Below are 14,262 nucleotides of genomic sequence, written 5' to 3'. Positions count from 1 at the left end.
TTCAATCAATAAAGAAACTTTTCCCTAAACAATTTTCTTTAACTTCGTACCATTTTCATACTCAGAGAAATGCTGGAGCATATGGAAAGCAATGCCAATCTGCAATAAACGAGAAGTTACATATATTTCTATAAAATTTGCAAATCATCATTTTATTCTACCGTTTATTTAATAATTCGCCTTGCAGAACGTCGTTTACCTTTCTTTGAAAATTTGCGAACACTGGCCACGGTGAGGAATGAAAGTTGCAGAGATAGTGAGTGAACGAGCCAGCACTAAAATCGAAAGTGCAACTTGAAGATTTACGAGCCGATATTCCCGAATGCTGTGCATGCTTTACAGTCACCCGTTCTGCAAAAGTTATCTCTCTCTTCTACGAATCAATCTCTCAAATTCCAATTTTTCAAAGTCTTCCTTTTTTGCTACTGGCGAATTGGTAATTCCACCCAGGATTAAGCCAATCCCTTTCTCCTGTTCGATGAAAATTTTATATTAAAACAAAACGCCAACAATTAAAGGGGCTCTGAAATTAATATCCTAAAATATACATACTCAAATTACAAATTACTGCGATTAATTAACTAATATTAATAATGTTACCGATGATTATAAACGTTTATCAGAGATTCTTGAAAACTTCGTAAACTCTATAAATTAGTAAAAAAAATTCGAAAAAATTGTACTTAATAACACACCGAAGCTGCATCCTCTAATAAAAATTCGGAAGCCCAGTAAGTAGCAAGTAGTTGACGACAAAAGGGCAATGTGAAAGGGTCATAAATGATTCTTGGACTGGTCAACGACGTATTTATGCCCCAATAAAACTTTCTTCTTCCGGCTTTCGGTCAAGGCCGTCGTCATCGTCGCGAAGGTAGCCCTCCGAGTTGAAAATTTTCTTTGACGCTGGAAAAAGAGAAAAGAGAAAGAAGGGTGGATGCTGGATCTCGAAGTGGCGCGTGTCTGCACGACGGGGTGTCTGTTAAATATTTTGGAAATATTGACCGAGTCCCCTAGATCAGGAGACGAAAAGAAGATTTATGCTGTGCAGGCTCTCGACACACCAACCCAGTTTCTCTATTTAGCTTTTCCTTCACGAGGATCGAGAACTACGATCGTTCCAAGGTCGAACCCTACGTACGCTGCCTCTTTCTCTTCTTGCAGCAACCATCCGGTTTGGAAAGGTTAACTTGCTTGTTGAAAGAATTTCCACCAATGTAATAGACTAATAAATATTTTCTCTAATGTAAATCTATTAAAGATACAACTCTACGATTATTTTTATATTCGCTATCTCACAGTTCCCTTTTACTAAAATGTTTTAAAACTAAATCATGAAGAAGATGATGAAAGTTTAAAGACCTAGAAAAATTGTTCAATTTTGAGCTGTAGCAGACAAGCAACGTTGAAATTCCATCTGTGAAAAGAGGATATACATAGTCATTTGTAATTCTCTATACAACTTTAATCGTATTCATGGATTGTAATCGCGTATGAATGAAATAACAGCAACAGTAACTATGAGGAAGTATTTGCAAGAAAGCTATTCAAAGTGTAGACGAAGTAAGACAAACATTGGATAAAAGGTGATAATTATTCGCTTAAGAGGAATAATTTGTATGAAAATGGTGAAAAGTTTCTCAGTCAGATTAGCCAAAAGTGGGAGGATATTCGTTGGCAAAACAGTGTTTGAAAGAGTCACAACAATCTCCCCAGGAGACGCGGAATAATCTGCAAAATCGGAAAGTGGCCGAAGACGATTCCCAGGAGGCCTTTCACCTGGACGAGTGTCACGCCGTCAAGATTTTCTCGTTCCAGGATTAACCATGGCCCACCTCCTGGGCGAGGATACTTGTTATCCTGTAAGGACGGCACGTCAAAATATTGTGTCAAGGGCACCTAAACCATTGTCCAGCCGATGTTCCGTACAGAGAGTACTGTGCCTTGACTCGAACACGTGGTGCATGAACGTTATCCTGCAACAAGCAATGTCGATTAGAAGCTTTCGGAGTTAGTCCTATCTGAGAATCTTCCTTATGAAACCATGGTAAGACAAAAATGCTTTGAGATAGTTGAACATCTTCCTTGTGAATGATACTACAGGAGTGATAATAAAAATTGGTTCCGAAATGAAAAGAACGTGTAGTAATGTTAGGAATTTTTACGTCAATGAGGTAGAGATAGTATAGTATGACTCATCGATTCTGTTTACTACCTGCAACGAAAGTATCGAAAAGCGAGTTTATAATTTTCAGAATACAGTACTATTTCGACAAATATAATACTGTATAAGCTTTAACAGGATTTTTTAACATTATGCGAATTAACACGAATAACATTAATTCGGTATTACAGAGATAATTCTCACATTTTACTAATTTATCGTTCAGCTGAAGAAATTCAATGGAAAACCAACCGTAAAAATGTCTCGAATAAAGAGGAGCAGAGGCAGTGAGAATGAGCATAAATTGAAAAGAATCGAGATGTAAATCCAAGCAACAGTCCTCTTGCAGTTGGTCAAGAAAGCTTTTAGAACTATGTGTAATCGCGGTCGTCTAAATTGCTAAATCACGAGATTATTTTTCGCGTTGGGAGACAGCAGGAAACGAAGCAATTGCTGGATATCATGTCTTTGGTCCAGCCAAGGCAGAGAAACGTAGAAAACAATAAATCTACCTTCTACCGTCCACCCTGCTCCTCGTGATTCACGATTCCACCAGGATCGGCTTTATCGAGCTGCAATTGCTATGTGTCTTCGTTTATCTGGACCTTCCACATTTCACTGTGACGTAGAATTGCTCGGACTTTTAAAGCGTTTCAAAATTGAAGGAAACCTTGTTCCAAAGTTCATGCATTATAGGATTCCATTTAGATTAATATCCTTGTGAAGCTGAGTCGATTCGGAGATTAAATTTAATCATTCTCTGAAACAAAAGAAGCGAAAACTCTATGATTAAACGATATATTAATGAAATAAATAAACTATTCTTTAAAAGAACCATGATTTTAGGAAAAATGGATGATAAAAATTTCCATAAAAAATTGTTTAGAGTCATCTTTCTCTAGTTCCCTTTCTATAATATTCTATATAAAATTGTATAAGTAATAGCTGTATTATATGCTTGAATTTTCTAAATACATTGGAACCTTTAAAAATTTGCCTATGTGTAGCATTCTGCTGAAGAAAGACTGGGTACAGAGGGGTTCTATTACGGCACTGCGGCTTCCTTATCTATCTAGTGAACCCCTCGTAGGGGTTGAAGCGAAGGTTCGTACGTTCGTGGGCACATAATAGCCAAGATGGCGGCACGCACTGTTATCACTCGTTCAGAGGGAGTATGCCAACCCAATTGGATTGGGTGGCAGCCAATACGGCGGCTCTCGTCAGCGATATCATCGCCCTCCGGCCTTTTCATTTTCTGAAAGAGCACCCCCGGAAGAGATTCCCGCAATCGATCTACTACAGCGATGGCCGAATCGTCTGCCAGGCGCGTGAACATTGCTCGAACCTTATTTACTCCACTCCATCAAGATTTGTCCACAATTTCTAATCGCTAGCAATTTTAGGAAGACAAAGAAAGTTCCAAAATTTTGGATGAAGGAACAAATGTTACTCGACACGAATGCTATCCTAGAAGTACCTCGTCCTTTTATTTAAATATCATGAATCTAGACTTCATGACTCCTTGATACAGAGGTTTATTAAACCATTATATACTGTCACCTGTACAGAAATTAAAGAATTATTCTAAACAAGAATTGAAAGTAAAATTTTATGTAGAATTCATTGAAATGTAGTAATCATTTATAGAAAATACAGAAAAATGAATAGAAGGAATATAATAACAAGTAACTGTATGGTACACCCTGTACTTATGGAACCAAACAAACTTAGCTTCTTCTTGATGTTACATAGATCTATCTTAGTGCTTTGGAAACATAATTTATCCTCCGGTGATCAGGATGAAGCATAATTCTTCGTTGAAGCTCGTTGAGGATGAAGGAGACTAAAACGTCTTTGTACCGAGATGAGAGAGTAGCTTGTTCTTATTTATAGCAAAGCATGATAATGGCACGGATGATGGGACCCCCGTTCCTGAAGCAACTACAGCCGAAGTAACCATGGTGACCGTGTTGTGGCCATATTGGTCCTCTGCCAACTATCGATAATAGGAAAGATAAGAGTCAACCCTCAGGAAACTTTATCGTTCTAGAAATGGCGACCGTGAGTCTCTGGGCAAGCCCCGGTTTGCTCAAGATTCTGTCCTTTTTTGCATCCAAACGATGCCACATCCACGATCAAATTCTGCGTCTCATTCATTGATAATTCCACTTCTGCAATATATCTTTATAACATGATGTGCAAGAGACAAGGCAGGACCATCTATAAAACACATTTACAAAATTGGAACGAATTTAATTTGGAATTAAATGAATCTTTCCTAATTTGTAATTCCAAGACTGTTTGCAATGAGAGCCTTATCGCTTTGGAGCATCACGTTAATACTTGTATATCGATAATTTAATCTTCTCTGCTGATCTCAAAGACACTCGTCCCTAAGTAATATTAACTAACGTGAACAAACAAATTTGTTACTCCTTCATCAGAATTGTTATTGCTGTACAAGACCTTTAACTTCCTTCAACTTTTAACAAAATTTTAAGCAGGAATCTTCTAACGATATTATAGGAATAATATCAAAGGTTTTATTCGGAGTAGGACTGCATTCTAGAAGAATACGTCAAATGGAACCAAGCTTATTATTTCATTTAGAAAAGATGGAGAAGCTCGAAACGCGTTTTCATCGCGTAGACTTCTTTCACGAAGCACTTCCATTGAAAAGTTCGTGTACGGCTGGCAAGCGGTCGCCATTACGTGAAATAAATGCGAGTTAATTAAAGGGCGGAAGCAATTACTTGCGAATAAATCGCGGCCGTTAATCCGTTATAGCGTAGACAAGTTAAACTTCTCTCCCACTCCCTGTCTCTCCCTACTGGCTCTCCTCCCGCGGGTTTAAACGCGAGGATAGGGATTTGCGAGAACGACGCCGACGTCGGGGCGCGTTCGCATAATTGGCTTTGAACGCCGCCACCTGCGTCCCGACGCCACAGCCTTACGTGCTTCTCTGTTCAAAGTATAGGCATGAGTGTTATCACTGTGTGCGCAGAAACATATCTATCGAAAGAGCGGGGCGAAGAAATGAAAGCGAGCCAGAGAATCCGTCGATGACTTTGCTTAGCTCAGATATTGTGTTTATAAAACTCCAATTTCTTGGTAGATGAAGAGAGCTGGAAATTACAAGAATTGTCTGACTTTAATGGCTTGGAAATAACTCCTCGACTGCAAAACATTCAGTTAAGACAAGGACCGTTTCTATGATAAATATTTGATAGCAAATATATTGCTCTTACGTCGATCTCCAGTGTCCGAAAGAGCTATTTGAGTTAACTGAGATTCAGGGTGCGTGTCTAACACGTCGGTACCTCGTAGACAATGCCAAGCGAGGGTCCTGCCAACATTGAGACGTTCCTACCGTAATTTACGAGCCCCTGTTTGCCGACAAAGATTGCGGGTGGCTCTTGCAAAGCCGAAGAGGCTGCTGGAAATGGTACCGTGCTGGGAAATCGGTTTTCGTCACGGTCATCGTTTGAGCACGATCGTACTGTGCATTATTGCTGATCATACTTCCATGAGGAGTAGAAAGTTGCTGGATGTGAGAGACATTGCCGATTCACAGCTGCATTCTCTAGTCAAACTTCATTTTTATCCGATCATTTATCATGGCTGACTATAACAGAAAATAAAAGTACTCTGATTAATGCACATCAACAAGGACGTAACCCTTCCTTACATGAACGAATCAAGATTGAGAAATTAAAAGTTACTTACTTGCATGTTAGAAGACGTCTCAAATAAGGAAAGAAAAATAACATTTTCTGCAAATTTTGTAAAATTAGGAAAATAAAGGAATTGTATGTAATTTTACAAATTGTAAATTATACCAAATTTTTGGTTAATAAAATGCATAAAGTATCCCAATGGGAAGTTTCAGATTAAATGATGTAGAAACAAAAAAATTGACGGAGTCGTGAGAAGTGAGAAAAACGAAGATGCTTCTGGAAGAAAGTTGTGATAAATAATAATCGTCGATAAGTCGAGTATGATTTATGTTCAACTGTTACCTGAAGGAAAAGTAACGTCAGGTAATAGGGCGTTCAGTAGCCGATTCGAAAGTCGATTTTCGGGAAAAGGAAACGACCTTGACGACAAAGATGCAGGTACAAGAAGATGATGTACCGAGGTCCCTGTTCATCGAAGGAACGACTTCTCTCATTCATCGTCATAAAACCGCATCGCAACGCATTTGACGGAGTTCCCTAAATTTTCCTTTTCCCATGCAGAAGTACAATCCTGCTTTCCTAGTGGCAGATCGTAAAACTAAATGGTTTTACTTGTTGTAATTGTGCATTAAAATTATAAAGCAGTATTGAATTTAACCTATAATTATTTTTGAAGTATTAATAAAGCAACTATTTATATTACATCCGTCGAACCTCAAGTCAATTTTTAGAAAATATTTAATTTCATGATGAATGAAACGTACAGATGATGACATGACAAATAACTTCCTATTTTCGAATGGTAACAGGAATCAATAGATTTCAGGAAACTATAAATACGACAATTTGAAACTCTATTGAACGAAATCGGTTCGTGCAATGCTTGGTAGTCCAGGTGGCTTGAAAAGGCAATTAAACGTATAAACGGTGGAAATTAGCCGCAAGAATTGGTTTTGAGTCTTGGTAAAGGCACTCCTTGAATGGATTCGCGGGCATCAGGGCCATTTAACACGATGACACCCCATTTACCACCCCCGCAAAGAGACCACTGGATACCGACAAAGCCCTAAAGCCCATATGTCAGCACGTGCCGATGACCATAGGTGCTCTGTACCGTTGAATGTTCATGCTGTTAGAACCGTGAACGGTCAGTTTCCTGTTTATTCGTCACAAATATCACGATGTCACGTATCACGAAACAGTTAGTACTTTCCAACGATGACTATTGAATTTTATTTCTTCGTGCTAAAATTGTCTCGTATTAAAATTTGCTATAAAAATCTATTGATAAATAATATATGAGACATATTAAAAACAAGCTATAGCAAATACAAAATTTATTTAATCTTAATTTAATTTATTATATATTTCTATAACAAATTTGATATCAATGGCTCCTATGAGACCTCTTTTTCGTTTTAGTATATGGTCGTATATTTACATACATGAACTTTCGCATATTTATATGATGTACGTCTATATTCCAAGTTCTAGCGAGCAGGATAAAAGGGGATTGGTCGAAATCAGCGGATTCACGAATTCTTTCTTATTCCGTCCTAATTCGAGGAAACGACCATCGTAAAACGAATCAGAGGGGTATCATACCTCGGAATTTCTTCTCCCTATTACCCTCTGGACGCTCGTTTTTGCTCCACCCTCCTGGATATGGGGTTGAAAGAAGGAAAACGTTGAAAAACCGAGCAGGAAATCGTATCCTGTGGAAAATGGCAATCCTGCTACATACACGATTACTTTTCAGTCCTTCGCTTTTTATTGAGTTATTGAAACTATACCCGCGAGATATACTTTATTGCACTATGTACAAAAATTTTTCTAAAACATACCCTTTTCAGTATTGAACGATATTTAAGTTCTTCTTATAGCAATCGACTTTCTCGAAATATTTTGCACGACCTTGAAGTTCGAATAAATACAACGTGAATATCTGAAAAATATTGTTATACTTATAATAAATTTATGACTTTCATTATTTAAGTTTGTTTCGAGATTAGCTATTTTCTTAAGAGAAGAGAAAGAATAATCGAAAAATACTTACGTATTTCAATAATCCTAGTTTTCTGATATCAACGAATTATCTACTGATTTTTGCATGTCATTATGAAAGACAGATATTTATTGCTATTTAAAGAGATAATATTTCGTTATTCGGAATAGTAACAATGCACGGCATGCACTCTAATGCCGTGTGTAACTTTTATTTTTCGTCGTTTGATTTGCACCATTACCGGTAGTCCCGCCATAACTGTTACAGATTTTTATAATTTTCAAATTATCGTAGTACACCTTACAATTTCACACTAAAATTATTAGTATATGTAATATTTAATAAATGAAATTTAGCATTTATAGAAATGAGTACTCGATCTTAAAAATTTGTGAAACTAGAATATTTTAACGTTAAATATATGTATATATATATTTTACTTGTAAAAATAATTCATTTTACATTATGCACTTCTTATATCCGGTATTCAAAAATAGAGAAGAGTGCCATCTGTCGTTCTACATGTATAATGTAACCATAATAATATACTAATAAATACATAACATATTTAATTTTTATTTATTTTGAAGTTATGAATTTAATTAATTAATTATATGCTATCTATTTAAAATAATAATGTTAATCTATAATAATGTTGTATAAAGTTTTATTTTAATTATACTTTTTACCGTTGGCAACCAATAGAGAATGCCCTCTCTAGGACCGAAATTGCAATTTCAGTTCTGTCTCTTCCACTGACAGGGAATTCAACGAGATGGTGAGTTTTGTATGATACAATTTTAAATCTCTTATTATTCATAGAATCCTCTACAAAATATTTATATTTTTTATAGTAAATTATAAAATAGTCATCTGTTTTACCAATTATAAAAATATTTAATAACTTTAAAGAAAAAGTTACATTGTATTGTCTGTTTACCGAATCGTCTATCTTAGTCATGATTTCTGTATAGTTGAAGTATAATATATTATATAATTTTTTTAATTAAGTGTTGCTATTACTATGTTTTTAATATGTTTGTATTGTCCTATATTATGTCAAAAAATAGATTTTAAATATATTAATTAACATCGATATACGTGTATAGGTTAACCCGCTTAATAACCTCAATAGATACAATTCTTATACGAATTGATATAATTGTATTTGAAATATATGTTCCAGTCGCTTGTAATTCCAGAGAAATTCCAACATATTCTTCGTGTCATGGGCACGAATATTGATGGAAATAAAAAAGTTATGTTTGCTATGACAGCAATTAAAGGTGTAGGTCGTCGTTACGCTAACATCGTTTTGAAAAAGGCTGATATCGATTTAGATAAGCGTGCTGGAGAATGTTCAGAAGAAGAAGTAAGAACTCATTTATTAATAATTCAATATAGATGAAATTTTATAAATTTTATAATATTTATTTGGATTTTATTTGTTACAAGGTTGAAAAAATTGTTACAATTATGGCCAATCCTAGGCAGTATAAAATTCCTGACTGGTTCCTGAACAGGCAAAAAGATATTGTAGATGGCAAATATTCACAGGTGTGTACAATTATAAAATTTTTATGAAATATGGATATAGTTTATCAAATTTAAATTTATGAAAGGAAAAGGTAAAATTTGTAACTTTATGAGGCACGATTTCACGACTGACCATATGAACTCCATATATGAATTAGTTGGTAGCTCGTGCTAAAAAAACTGCATAGTAAATTATTATTTAACATTATCATGTTGAATTAAAAGTTAATTCATTACTATGCAACATGTAAATTCCAATAGTTACAGTTACTTGTTGCTTCTTTTATAGATTTGCACAAAACACAAATATTATATTATATTTTACAGCTTACCAGTTCATATTTAGACTCAAAACTTCGTGAGGACTTGGAAAGAATGAAGAAAATTCGTGCTCACAGGGGTATGCGTCATTATTGGGGTCTACGTGTACGTGGCCAGCATACAAAAACCACTGGTCGCCGTGGACGTACAGTGGGTGTATCCAAAAAGAAGTAATTTTATATTTTCTTGGTTATCAATAAATTTATAAAACAACATTATGGGTTTCATTTTAAAAATGAATAACATTTGTTTTGAACAATATATTTATCATAGATAATATTAACATATAACATTTTAATATTTATAGAACACAGCTTTTTTCTTTCTTAAACAGTGAGTGAGTTATAATTACAGAAACATTTTCTAAACAGTTTACTTCCATATCTTAAAAATTGACTGCTTGGTATTTGATATGTAATTCTTGGGCTTCCATTTCTTTTTGCACAATATTTTGTATCAATTTATATAGATTTTTTGGCAGAGAAAATATGTACCCCAAAAATGTGATTTTTTAAATTAATCACACTTTGGCAGTTATATTTTAAATTTATTGCACAAAATGGAAGATACATTTTATAATACAGCAATTTTGATTGAAATCAAAAATAAAATGAAATATTTAAATATAAGGAATGTGCATTAAAAATAGTTATTGACTGAATTTTCGTTGGCAAACATTAATCCGCTCTAAATATGCTATGGGCACTTTTCCTCGTTTTATTCCACTTATACCAAGTACATAATCCTCATCACCAGGTATCTCAGTAATGGTGATTACCTATAAAATAGTTGTAAAATAGTAGTAGTAACTGTGTCAAATCTTAAAATGCGGTAATAAATTTATTCCAAGTAATCTATAAAAACAAAAACCTGAAGAAAACTCAATGAATTAAGTTAGAATACAGGAATTGAAAAAACATAAAAGCTAAAACTATATTCAAGGTTGTGAATAAATGAAATACATTTAACAGAATGAACGACAATTTATTTGATACATGCAAAATTTGAATAAATGTACATGTGTTTTTTTTATATGCAATGCACTATGTGCATACACATAACAATCATATTTAATATGTAAACAAATATACAAATAAAATCAGAACAAAAATGTATATTAAACATCAAGAACAACTTTAACAAAAGTAGGGAAATTAATTATACATCTATAAATCTTATAGGTATAAAATAGAGATGTCATGCATTCTCAATTAAAAATTTAATGTCAGGTGTATAAAAAACTAATTTTAAAACAAAGAAGCTTAAACTAAATTGAGTATCATATGCAATCCCAACATATACATATCGTTTTTACTTTATAGTACCTTTATAACAACTACAAAAATTTATTTACACTATTCCTCTTAGACATTCAATTTTTATTTTACACATTATAAAAAAAAAATATTTAAACTATATATTAAAATAATTTTAAGTTATATGACAATATACCATAGATCATATTTATGTAAGTAGCACTAGTATCCTTTACATCCTTATGTTCATAATATATCAAAATGCATTTTCATTGTACTGAATTCAATAGTCATAAAATGCACAATAATTATTCGTGTATATTCATTTACATTTCTAAGAAATGCACTAATTTTTAGTGTTCATTATTAATAGAATTTATATATTTAAATCGTTGTTACATGTTTAAATTGAAAAGAATAAGACTCGTAAAACTAATTAAATTATCAAATTTTTCAAACGGAATTATTAAATTTTTATACAGAATTGAACTAATAAATGAAACACTTTTAATAACAATTCATGCCATTTGCACAGCTACGCTGCAAGCATGCTACTTCTCAACTAAATCACAAACTTGGTTACCTCATTTTGGACAACACTTAATTCCTCAGAATTGGTCGCAGAAAAATCGTATAATACCCTTGCAAGTTGCTCATCATCATTTCCTGATACATTGGATGTTGGTGGGGTAGTCGGATGATAAGGACCCCCAGATAAGCTGGGTAGGATAAATTACATTCTGGATAAGTATGGTGAACATGCATTTTACAGTGAGTCAACTATTTGTGTAAATGTGAAAAACTGTCTTTGTAATATTTAATATTTTGTTTATATTCATAATTCACAATTATTTAACATTAAGAAATTGATAACGACACACTTTAATTTTTTTTCTTTTTCTTTTTTTTAAGAATTACGAATTCTTATTACTTGCACTATCAATGTGGATTTCATATAATCTACATGCTAAACATAAATACATATTGATTGAAATTATTTGATATGAAAATTATATTAACATACATAAAGACATAAGCAGTTTGGTAAAACTGAAAATAACATTGTTTCATAAGATACATAATACAAAGTTTTAAAACAGAAAATAACTCTATGTATTAACAGATAACTTGTTAGTACTAAGAAATGTTAGCAGCATGCATTAAAAATAAACATTAATCAACTATACAGCACATGTTTGGACACAGGTTCAAATACGAACAGCATTTAAAAAAACATATATGACAAAATTCCTCTCCTAATTTCGTTATTAAGAATACATAGCTAGTGTAATAGGCAGTGAATATTTACTTTTTTTATTATGTATATCTACTTTACTAAACAAAACATATTAACAGTAAATAAACATTTCATAATGATAATTTATTCACTGATTTTGAATAGTTACAAGTTGTTGATAGTAGCATAATAGACTAAGAACCATTTAACATGTTTCTAAAATCGTTGCATTAGTTAACAAGTATATAACTATGTATATCAGAGAGGAAATATCCTAAGATTCCATTTATTTTAAATCATAAATGTACGAAGTAGTTATTCCCCTTTTTTAACGCGATTATTTGTTCTTAAAGCTAAACTTTTGAAATATCTGTATCAAAGGTAGCAGTAACATAAGTAGAACCAGCAAGTGGCGGATTTATAAAGGAATTTTGGGATTGTGAGGGTGAGGATGTTAGCTCGATCACATCTTCGCTGTTGACTCGTAGCAAAGGACTCGGTTGACGCGTCCTGCAATCCCAATCATGCAGGCACAGATAGAGAATAGAAAGAGAATATTGAGAGAAGAAATAAGTATAATAAGCATAAGACTAGAAAGAAAACAAGGATACCCGTTTTATCATCAAACATATAATTATGCTATAGCTGCTACATAGAAAAAAAAAGAAAAAAAAAAATAGAAAATAATCATTGCATACACCATGTTTGTAAAAATAAGCAGAATTCTAAGCAGTACAAAACAGTATATGATGATCTTTGAGAATGAGTAATGGTTCTATAAGCTCCATTCTAAATACTTTTACATGTCATATATGACATAGCATCCAATAATCATTAAACATTACTCACTCAGATCACCACAGAGTAGGATAGCTGTACAAGGGTAGTAGTGCAGGATAATTAAACAATATTTGAAAAAAGGAATAAACTTTTACGGATAAATATGTTACCTTACCCCGCAAGTTCACGTTGTAAATCCTGCATTGTTGCATGACACTGAGCATAATAACGTGCTTGTGCTTCGACAAATTCATGCAAACAACGCAGATGTCCAGCTTGCGAGCTTGAAACTCCTTCCAACAATAACTTCACGATCTCTGCTTGACGATCGAATTCCGACTGTGCTATTCTCAACTCCCTCTCTGCCTAAGTAGAGTAATGAACAGTTTTATTTTTTATTTTTAATTATAAAACATCAGAAATTGTTTATATAAAAATTAAAAATATATATAGTTTTTATAGATGCTGTTATAACAAAAATAATAAAATAATATACAATGTGAAGATGTAAAACTTTCATATGATGTATAACAATATTAAATATATTTTAAACAATACAGAGTTCATTGCAAATTTTGAACTATTGAAGGTATCATCTCCATTAGTACCTGATCAAGTAATACTTCAGGTGATACCCCAGACTCCTATGAGATGCAGCAATGTATAGGACAAAACACATAGTAAACATATACAGCACATAATTAAATTATATAATAAATAGTAAAACTTACACTCTGTTGTCCCAGCATACTTCTTGCTTTTCTTACTCGGTTTTTACATGCATCTAAGTCCAATCTAGAAATAAGAAATAATATTATTAATAATACATAATATATATTACCATTGATCATTTAAACATACAGGAAAAATAAAATACATACCGTTTATTTTCCAAAATGGACATTTCTTTGGTAACAGTTTTCATTTCACCTTCCAAAAATTTTCTTAATGGCTGTATATAACAATTAGCTGCGTCTTCAATGAAATTTCTCTGAATCTGTCCTAACTTTTGCTGACATAGTCCAACTTTATTTAATGCACTACCTACAATAAAAAGAAAGTAAGATTATAGCACATTAAAAAATGAAATTACAATATAATATTAATCAGAAAGAAATTAATTTTCATACAAACCATAAGCAATTCCTGGACCAAAATCATTCCCTGCTTCTATCATATCCATGCCTACATATTCTAGATTGCTCAATCTATTAGGTTTCTTTTTATCAATCTTTTCAAAGAAGAAATCCTCAATCCTATTACCTATAATAGAATATATTTTTATAAAT

At 33.1% G+C, this 14,262-nt stretch overlaps 2 protein-coding genes across 6 annotated transcripts in view; one reads left to right on the top strand and one right to left on the bottom strand.

The window, feature by feature from the left end:
- The first annotated feature begins 8,495 nt into the window (after nt 1–8,495).
- On the top strand, nt 8,496–9,913 carry RpS18 (ribosomal protein S18). Its single transcript, XM_017907688.1, has 5 exons — nt 8,496–8,500; nt 8,585–8,621; nt 9,030–9,215; nt 9,299–9,400; nt 9,707–9,913. Exons 1-5 carry the CDS (start codon nt 8,496–8,498, stop codon nt 9,872–9,874), a joined length of 498 nt encoding a protein of 165 aa, XP_017763177.1. The 3' UTR covers nt 9,875–9,913.
- A 1,587-nt stretch (nt 9,914–11,500) lies between these two features.
- The window catches only part of EndoB (SH3 domain containing GRB2 like, endophilin-B), a 4,129-nt gene continuing 1,367 nt past the window's right edge, over nt 11,501–14,262 (bottom strand). The window contains exons 3-9 of one of the 5 annotated variants that reach the window (XM_017907709.1): nt 14,108–14,236; nt 13,855–14,017; nt 13,705–13,768; nt 13,582–13,617; nt 13,149–13,339; nt 13,043–13,066; nt 11,641–11,675 (exon numbers count right to left, since the gene is read on the bottom strand). In XM_017907709.1, the coding sequence (XP_017763198.1) occupies nt 13,048–13,066; nt 13,149–13,339; nt 13,582–13,617; nt 13,705–13,768; nt 13,855–14,017; nt 14,108–14,236 (602 nt within the window). In that variant the 3' untranslated portion in view covers nt 11,641–11,675; nt 13,043–13,047. Of the gene's footprint in view, nt 11,676–12,531; nt 12,704–13,042; nt 13,067–13,148; nt 13,340–13,581; nt 13,618–13,704; nt 13,769–13,854; nt 14,018–14,107; nt 14,237–14,262 lie in introns of those variants that run through there. The other 4 variants (XM_017907708.1, XM_017907705.1, XM_017907707.1 and 1 more) reach the window with 4 other exon arrangements.

Source organism: Eufriesea mexicana, unplaced genomic scaffold (assembly GCF_001483705.2).
Source record: "Eufriesea mexicana isolate 0111107269 unplaced genomic scaffold, ASM148370v2 scaffold8839, whole genome shotgun sequence".
NCBI classification, from domain to species: domain Eukaryota; kingdom Metazoa; phylum Arthropoda; class Insecta; order Hymenoptera; family Apidae; genus Eufriesea; species Eufriesea mexicana.
This window is presented reverse-complemented; position numbering and strand designations above follow the sequence as displayed.

Coding starts and splice junctions, on each gene's coding strand:
- RpS18 (XM_017907688.1), top strand. Junction 8,622..9,029: donor ACAGGGAATTCAACGAGATG/GTGAGTTTTGTA, acceptor TATATGTTCCAG/TCGCTTGTAATTCCAGAGAA. Junction 9,216..9,298: donor GAGAATGTTCAGAAGAAGAA/GTAAGAACTCAT, acceptor ATTTGTTACAAG/GTTGAAAAAATTGTTACAAT.